Source organism: Conger conger, chromosome 7 (assembly GCF_963514075.1).
Source record: "Conger conger chromosome 7, fConCon1.1, whole genome shotgun sequence".
NCBI lineage: Eukaryota > Metazoa > Chordata > Actinopteri > Anguilliformes > Congridae > Conger > Conger conger.
This window is the reverse complement of record NC_083766.1, coordinates 834,504-844,665: the sequence shown is the minus strand read 5'-3', so window position 1 is coordinate 844,665 and position 10,162 is coordinate 834,504. Positions and strand designations below refer to the sequence as shown.

General features: G+C 44.5%; 1 protein-coding gene and 1 long non-coding RNA gene across 2 annotated transcripts in view; both read right to left on the bottom strand.

Annotated features, from left to right (window-relative positions):
- Positions 1-2,744: 2,744 nt before the first annotated feature.
- On the bottom strand, positions 2,745-6,816 carry LOC133132871 (uncharacterized). The gene is made up of 2 exons (XR_009709181.1): positions 4,576-6,816; positions 2,745-4,485 (listed from the first exon to the last, which is right to left on the bottom strand). It is a non-coding gene; the product is annotated as an uncharacterized LOC133132871 (long non-coding RNA).
- A 1,793-nt stretch (positions 6,817-8,609) lies between these two features.
- Positions 8,610-10,162, bottom strand: part of grk6 (G protein-coupled receptor kinase 6) — a 49,364-nt gene continuing 47,811 nt past the window's right edge. Inside the window, exon 16 of the mRNA XM_061248641.1 lies at positions 8,610-9,500. Coding sequence (XP_061104625.1) covers positions 9,450-9,500 — 51 coding nt within the window. The 3' untranslated portion in view covers positions 8,610-9,449. The remainder of the gene's footprint in view (positions 9,501-10,162) is intronic.

The following is a 10,162-nucleotide window of genomic DNA, read 5'->3' as shown; positions in this document are numbered from 1 at the left end:
TAATGTAAATGTGTAGGGGGGTACACAGTGTGTACTCAATGAAAATGAGTTAATTTACATGTTCTTCACAGAAAATGAGCCAAGGGTTATGAGTCAAAGGTTGAAAAATCATTGTATCATTTTTATTTTAGTAAACATTGAAAACGGGTCCCACAGACCCGAACCTCTTTAGAGGGTTAAATAATTCAGGCTCATCGAGCCAAACAAAATGATTGTGACTGGCAAAATGTGGAGAATTAAAATAAAAGATGCGGGAGCAACCACGTCAAATTGCAACAGACATTTGAGAACTCATTCGGAAATGTAAGTCCGTTTACCAGCACCAGGGCTGATCCCACCGCTGTTCACTGTTGCATTAACTTAACTTGGCTAAACTCTTGTGTTGGCTAAAGAACGCGTTTCAGACTCAGTATAATGTTCGTGTCACTGTCACTGTTTTGTTGACTGCCAAGTTGCAGCGATGTTGGCTTGCATTTCAAATGGTTGATCTTGAAAAGTTATGCGAGCTAGAGAACCACGAACGTAAGGTGCAGTAACGTTAAAACAAACTTATTCAGGTTGGCTTGAAAAGCCCCGTACATTTTCATTGTCAATGTTCACACAAGCAGCTGCATTTTCAGTGAAACGGCCGTGTGATGGGATTTTGATCTGGAGCCTGATCAAGGGTTGCACTATTTAAAAAAACCTTTCAGTATGGTCTTTAAAATCAATATGCAAGCGTGATTTTGAATATCTTGTTAGGTGACGTTATGTACTAGTTGCGTGGACATTGTTTGGTATTCCAGTGTCATACAAATATAAACTTTTCGAGAGAGCTTGTTTGTAATTGACGTTAACATTAAAAGCTACAGTAGAATCCGAGTTTGGCATGTACTGTAGTTGCATGCGGTTTTGAAATGATTTATAATTTTCCTATGTAATAGTGCAATGGCATTCCTTAGGAGTCGAGGTTTTCCAATGGCATAATGTAGATGTAGAACCCAAAAGTCATAGCTCCCGATTTCTTGCATAAACAATATCTAGCCTCATTAGATTTTTAAAAATGATTAAAGTAAATGGTAAACAGTAAACAGGTACAATAGTGTATTAATAAACCAATACTGCAACGTGATTCAAATTTCAACACTTTGTAAATTTGTTTATAAATAAAGTTATAATTATTATTCTTGAGTCGCAGATGCCGATTAAGCCTAGTCCTTGGCTAAATTTAACTGGAGATTATCCACATAAAACAGCATTTAGTCCAGGATTAAGATTAATCTGTGCTCATGTAACCGGCCCCTATTCTGTTATTGACCACCATCTTATATTACAGCCCATGGTAATATTCACCCTTATCATATATTACAGCCCATGGTAATATTCACCCTTATCATATATTACAGCCCATGGTAATATTCACCCTTATCATATATTACAGCCCATGGTAATATTCACCCTTATCATATATTACAGCCCATGGTAATATTCACCCTTATCATATATTACAGCCCATGGTAATATTCACCCTTATCATATATTACAGCCCATGGTAATATTCACCCTTATCATATATTACAGCCCATGGTAATATTCACCCTTATCATATATTACAGCCCATGGTAATATTCACCCTTATCATATATTACAGCCCATGGTAATATTCACCCTTACCATATATTACAGCCCATGGTAATATTCACCCTTATCATATATTACAGCCCATGGTAATATTCACCCTTATCATATATTACAGCCCATGGTAATATTCACCCTTACCATATATTACAGCCCATGGTAATATTCACCCTTATCATATATTACAGCCCATGGTAATATTCACCCTTATCATATATTACAGCCCATGGTAATATTCACCCTTATCATATATTACAGCCCATGGTAATATTCACCCTTATCATATATTACAGCCCATGGTAATATTCACCCTTATCATATATTACAGCCCATGGTAATATTCACCCTTATCATATATTACAGCCCATGGTAATATTCACCCTTATCATATATTACAGCCCATGGTAATATTCACCCTTATCATATATTACAGCCCATGGTAATATTCACCCTTATCATATATTACAGCCCATGGTAATATTCACCCTTATCATATATTACAGCCCATGGTAATATTCACCCTTATCATATATTACAGCCAATGGTAATGCTGACATTATGTCACATGGGTCACACACAGTTCTTAAAAAATAGAATGCCTATTTATTTTATCTTATTTATTCATATATCAATTACCTACCACACCAGACCTGAGGTTTTGGCAAGCCTTTCCCCAGCCATCTTGAGAAAGGGCTTTGCCAAAACATTGGCTCAGGCACGGTAGTAAATTGATATATGTATAAAAAGGAAACAAAAACATAGTGGTTGTGTGCCCCTGATACTACTGCTTCTTCAGTTGTCACATACCTGATGTCATATACAAAATATGTCTTCTACTCACTGGTTTCTATATCTTCAATTAGCATAGGAATCATGATGAATTTCTATAGCCATAATGTTGTTTAGGCTGCACCATTCTCGAGACTTGAGACTTGACTCGCCAAGTAAAACTGTCCCAATCTCTCCTCGCAAAATTAAACCTTCAAATGCTGAAAAGCAAACATCACACAGCCTTCAGGAACACTGCTGTGCTGAAAGATTAGAGTTTGTACAGAAACATGCTTCACCAAAAGAGCGTAATTATTAAACCCCCACTCCCTGTCTTAAAGAACCACACACAACACAGGTAACCAAACAAAACATATCATTTATTGAAGTACATTATGCAAATGCTTATGCAAAAAAATATAGATTTTCAAACTGAAAAGTTACACAGAAGGCCAGAGCGACTGGCCCAACATAGTTTCACAGGCACCTATGGACAGAGAGAGGGAGAGAGAGGGAGGGAGGGAGAGAAAGGATGAGAGAGAGGGAGGGAGAGAGAGGACAGACAGAAAGAGAGAGGACAAACAGACACAGAGAGAGGGAGATATATGGAGAGAGAGAGAGAGAGAGAGAGAGAGAGAGAGAGAGAGATACAGAGATGGAGGGGAACAGAGGAACAGAGCACTGCACAATTATGCATGTCATAATTATCAGCAGCAGGGGGCGCCATCAGGCTCAGTGTCCATAATTACCCTGCTTTACCTGGAGCCAGAGCAGACAGAGCGCACTGCCCCCTTCAGGAACTGCCTGGTACAGGACTGCTTTCTATTTCAGCTGTTACAGAGAGCCTGGTCTAACGGACTGAGCTCATGAAGGGCAAACACTCTACATCAGGAGGGTCAAACTCCAGTCCTGGAGGGCCACAGTGTCTGCAGGTTTAACTCCAGTCCTGGAGGGGGCGCAGTGTCTGCAGGTTTAACTCCAGTCCTGGAGGGCCGCAGTGTCTGCAGGTTTAACTCCAGTCCTGGAGGGCCGCAGTGTCTGCAGGTTTAGCTCCAGTCCTGGAGGGCCGCAGTGTCTGCAGGTTTAACTCCAGTCCTGGAGGGCCTCAGTGTCTGCAGGTTTAACTCCAGTCCTGGAGGGCCGCAGTGTCTGCAGGTTTAGCTCCAGTCCTAGTGGGGGCACTGTGTCTGCAGGTTCAACTCCAGTCCTCCCAGGATTGGAGTCTGACCCCCCAGCTCTACGTGTTTGTGTTGAACATCATGGACTCATACCTGCTAATCTTACACACGCATAATACATCAGCTTCATTGGCAGTGGAATAACCTTATGGCACAGAAGTTATCGTTATCCACACAACATGCACATTACAGACACTGCATGTCTGAGATTCCAGTTTAAACATGAAGGACAATACTTTACCTACTCCCCCCATCAAAAACAAAAACAAAAATAAACATAAAAAATAAAATACCTCAATGGCACAGGGTTTACAGGTTGGTAAGAATGGGGCAGTACTTATATTCATATACACAAATACATATATACTGTATATGCATTACTACATCAGCAGGTCTCTACCTAACCAAGCGCATGGAGACGTTTCACAGATGATGTTGGAAGCAGCAAAATAAACAAACAAAAGGAAAATGTCTGACACTGATTCAGTCACACGGCCCCGTGGTGAAGGCGCTGGTGAATGATCTGAATGAGGGACTGGGACTAAAACTCCCCCACCCACCCAACACAACCTTCTCTTCGCTTTAGACTGATGTTCCAGACTCCACCAGTGAAGAAAGTTCATTTTAAACTCTTGGTGGTCAAATCACTTGTCATTCCAGGTTATTCGTGCAAAGCTACTGATTTCACACGCATAAGGACCTCTCCCTCTGCTCTTTCTACACCAGGCTGTGAACATGTCCCTTACTGTGTCACACCTGGACCTGAGATCCACTGAGAGGATCCACTGTATCACACCTGGACCTGAGATCCACTGAGAGGATCCACTGTATCACACCTGGACCTGAGATCCACTGAGAGGATCCACTGTGTGACACCTGGACCTGAGATCCACTGGGAGGATCCACTGTGTGACACCTGGACCTGAGATCCACTGGGAGGATCCACAGTGTCTCACTGAACCTGGACCTGAGATCCACTGGGAGGATCCACAGTGTCTCACTGAACCTGGACCTGAGATCCACTGGGAGGATCCACAGTGTCTCACTGACCTGGACCTGAGATCCATGCAGAGTAACCACAGTGAAACATGCCATGTGGACAAGTGTGGAAGAGCAGCACTCTCCTGTCTCTGGGTGACCAATCAGAGCAGCACTCTCCTGTCTCTGGGTGACCAATCAGAGCAGCACTCTCCTGTCTCCAGGTGACCAATCAGAGCAGCACTCTCCTGTCTCTGGGTGACCAATCAGAGCAGCACCCTCCTGTCTCCAGGTGACCAATCAGAGCAGCACTCTCCTGTCTCTGGGTGACCAATCAGAGCAGCACCCTCCTGTCTCCAGGTGACCAATCAGAGCAGCACTCTCCTGTCTCCGGGTGACCAATCAGAGCAGCACTCTCCTGTCTCTGGGTGACCAATCAGAGCAGCACTCTCCTGTCTCTGAGTGACCAATCAGAGCAGCACTCTCCTGTCTCTGGGTGACAAATCAGCAGCCGTCTCAGAAATGGGTCCCTGAGGCAAACACACAATAATGAGAGTAACATGCTCTCCGCTATTAAACACTTCAAGAACGGCAGTAATAACTCAAACAGCCGCTGGTGTGGGGCAGGACACACAGGGCATACTGTGCTGTACAAAGTCTCCTGTCGGCCATCTGCAATAACGCGCTGCCAAAGACACCAAAGGTTTACACACCTTCCGGAACAATGTCGGGTAATTATTCACTGCATTACGGACAGGGCCGGTTATGTTCCAGTTACAGCGCGGCGTGAACACTGTGCTCTTGGTAAAGATGAGGATTACACCCGTTTCCAGGGTAAAGTCCCAGTCTGGCTCCACCACCAACAGAACTAGCCAATCACAACCTGGCCTGTGTCATCTGGCCATGTGGCTTGTATACATAAGAGGTGTGGCTTTAATGATGGACAGGGTGACTCGCCAATCTCTAAACGCACTGGAAGAAGGCCTTAAGGTACTACTATTTTCCCGCTAATTCCAAAGTGTTATCTAAGCATTAGATGTCTTTACATCTTATTTCATTATTTTTACAATGACACTTTGCTTGATTTTATAATAAAATAAAAAGCATTACTGTGTAAAGAGGTCTGTGATAAAGACAGGCAGTAAAGGGAGGGGTACATCTGGTGTCTTATAGTAAAATAACATTTACTCCAGACAAGCAAGCAGGTAACACTAGTTAGTGAACTCAAACTGATGTACATTAAAACACAAAAATACATTATCAAAATCCAGGAAAATATAAAAGAACAATGATATAAACAGATATAAATAGGAAACCACGTCTACAACCTTGCAGCCATCTTAAAAACCTCCATTAATTGACAGGTAGATTCCAGGTATTTGTATAATATTGCATCAGAACACATGATCTCTGACTACATGGACGGTGGGTGGCTCATCAGAATGCTTTTGTGTTTACAGACTCAGACGAGCATGAAATGGCGGAACACAAAGGTAGTGAGCATGAGGCAGAGTGAGTTTGGCAATGAAAAGCCCTGATTGGTGAGTTAATGTAGCGCTAAGCGTTAGTTCAGCACTAAATTCCCATTTTCCGATTTCAAAAACAAAAGCCGCTGGCTCGCGGGGCGCTGGGGTATTCCAGGGCTCCGGGAATAACAGGAATAATGGGAATAACAGGAATAATGGGAATAACGCCCAAAATCTCACTTCCACAGAGCAAACGGGTGAACAAAAAGATGTGTTTCAGAGCGGGTGTGTTTCCTGTGGCACGCGGGGAGACGTTCCACACACAGCCAGTCGCACAGGTAACCCAGGTAACGTTCATATCACTTGGTAATGCAGCGGACCACACACACACGCACGCACGCGCACACACACACACACACACACACAGCACTGTACAGTACACGCACACACACACACATGTACACACACAGCACTGTACAGTACACACACACACACACACACACACACAGCACTGTACAGTACACGCACACACACACACACATACACATGTACACACACACAGCACTGTACAGTACACACACACGCACACATACATGTACACACATGCACGCGCAGACACACAGCACTGTACAGTACACGCGCACACACACACAGCACTGTACAGTACACACACACACACACACACACACACACACACACAGCACTGTACAGTACACACACATACACACACACAGAGCACTGTACAGTACACACACACAGCACTGTACAGTACACACACATACACACAGAGCACTGTACAGTACACACACACACACACACACACACACACACAGCACTGTACAGTACACACACATACACACACAGAGCACTGTACAGTACACACACACAGCACTGTACAGTATACACACAGAGCACTGTACAGTACACACACACACAGCACTGTACAGTACACACACACACACACACACAGCTCTGTACAGTACACACACACACACACACACACACACAGCACTGCACAGTACACACACACACACACACACACATACATGTACACACATGCACGCGCAGACACACAGCACTGTACAGTACACGCGCACACACACACACAGCACTGTACAGTACACACACACACACACACACACACACACACACACACACACAGCACTGTACAGTACACACACATACACACACACAGAGCACTGTACAGTACACACACACAGCACTGTACAGTACACACACATACACACAGAGCACTGTACAGTACACACACACACACACACACACACACAGCACTGTACAGTACACACACATACACACACAGAGCACTGTACAGTACACACACACAGCACTGTACAGTATACACACAGAGCACTGTACAGTACACACACACACAGCACTGTACAGTACACACACACACACACACACACACACACACACACACAGCTCTGTACAGTACACACACACACACACACACACAGCACTGCACAGTACACACACACACACACACACAGCACTGTACAGTACACACACACACACACACACACACACACAGCACCTCCCTCTCTCTCTCTCACAGTGTTAAAGCCTGGCTCAGGAACACAACGCAAAGTGAAAATTAAGTCTTGTTCTATCCTTTTTTTCTTTTTTCACATATATAAAATCCATTATTGCTAATTAAAATGAATAATAATGTTACACTGTACAATATAGACTGGAATGTAGTTAAGTTAAGCAGGCATTTTCAGGTCTCCAGGGATCTCCCAGAACCCGTCTCAGTTCCCCACCCCACTCCAGCTGGCTCCATCAGTAATGCGCTTTTAAAATGGTCACTCCTGACTCTTATACAGCAACAGTAGTGGCACAGAACCCCCTCTGGTATACTACACTACCCATAACCCCCTGCACTGTAGCACAAAGACACAGAAATGGCCATTACACAGTACCCAACAGAGCCAAAACTAAACTACAGAAAATAAAATGGCACATCTGACGCATGTGCAGAGCTGCTGATAAATAAAATAAGCCAGTTTTGGTCTTAAGTGCATTGGTAAATTAAAATGATAAAAAGCCTTGTGAAATATAAAAACAAGATATTTTAACTGCTGATCTCATTACTGTACTCAGTTTTTTTGGCATTTGAAAAATGACTAGAGGGCTTGTTTATCTCCTTTAACCTAATAAAAAAAAAAAAACTTCTCAACTTCCTTAATCTATTATTCTCAGAGAACAAGATTCGGAAGAGGAGGCGAGTACTGTGAGGTGCTGTAATGATGCGTGTCACACACATGCGGGTGTGTACATACGTGTGCTGGAACACGCTAAGCACAGCAGGATCACGGATGGATCTGAATACCGAGGCCTCTGCTTCCATTTGATAAAAAGTGTCAGGAACAGAATAAAGATCTCGGGATGAGCATGAACACGATGTTCCTGCTCTCAGCGAAAGCGTGATGTACATGAAGCCTTTCTCTCTCTCTGTTTCACAGAGCATTTCAGTCCGTGATCAGTCTCACTCATTAAATCTGAACAGAAATAAGGGGCTTGAAGCCGGTGCCCAGCTGCTCTTTGGGGAAATTCAGAAAATCACTCCAGAGAGGATGGATTATTAAAAAGGAAACTTTAAAAGTACAGAGTACAGGCACTGAGGGACAGGGAGTGGTGCATTGTGGGTCTGGAGGGATGGGACAGAGAGTGGTGCATTATGGGTCTGGAGGGATGGGACAGAGAGTGGTGCATTGTGGGTCTGGAGGGATGGGACAGAGAGTGGTGCATTGTGGGTCTGGAGGGATGGGACAGAGAGTGGTGCATTGTGGGTCTGGAGGGATGGGACAGAGAGTGGTGCATTATGGGTCTGGAGGGATGGGACAGAGAGTGGTGCATTGTGGGTCTGGAGGGATGGGACAGAGAGTGGTGCATTGTGGGTCTGGAGGGATGGGACAGAGAGTGGTGCATTGTGGGTCTGGAGGGATGGGACAGAGAGTGGTGCATTATGGGTCTGGAGGGATGGGACAGAGAGTGGTGCATTATGGGTCTGGAGGGATGGGACAGAGAGTGGTGCATTGTGGGTCTGGAGGGATGGGACAGAGAGTGGTGCATTGTGGGTCTGGAGGGATGGGACAGAGAGTGGTGCATTGTGGGTCTGGAGGGATGGGACAGAGAGTGGTGCATTGTGGGTCTGGAGGGATGGGACAGAGAGTGGTGCATTGTGGGTCTGGAGGGATGGGACAGAGAGTGGTGCATTGTGGGTCTGGCCGAATGGTTTTTGCCACATCTCTTCTGAGCAGACAAACGGTAGCATGACTTTTTTTTTTCTTTTTCTTAAATAACATTTACTGTATGGCTATATACTGAAAATATACATTCCCATATTTATATAGAACTATCTTAAAAATACAAATGTGCAAAAATTGTAAACAAATTGGATCCTGTGGCCTCAGGAGGTCTACAGCCGAGTGGGCTCCTCGTCACTGTCACTGCAGTTTCCACAGCAGTCCTGAGGGGGCAGCAGAGAGACAGCGATCAGAGACACACACACACACACACACACACACACACACACACACACTGTCACTGCAGTCCTGAGGGGGCAGCAGAGAGACAGCGATCAGAGACACACACACACACACACACACACACACACTGTCACTGCAGTCCTGAGGGGGCAGCAGAGAGACAGCGATCAGAGACACACACACACTACACACACACACACACACACACACACTGTCACTGCAGTCCTGAGGGGGCAGCAGAGAGACAGCGGTCAGAGAGACACACACACACACGCTCAAACACTCACACTCACACTCACACACACACACACACACACACACACACACACACACACACACACACCACACTACACTACACACACATGCTCAAACACACACACACACCACAGTACATTTTTTTACATTTTACATTTTAGTCATTTGGCAGACGCTTTTAATCCAAAGCGACCTACAAGTGCATAGGTTCTACCATAAGTCAAAGCATCACATCCAGAAACTAGCAAAATACACATGAAGTGCTGTTCTAAACATAGTTGTCATCAGAAGTGAATTTTTAACATAAAAGAGGGGTAGGGGAAATCAGGAGGGAGGACTAAGGTAGAGTTTGAAAAGGTGGGTTTTGAGTCTGCGTCGAAATAGGGGG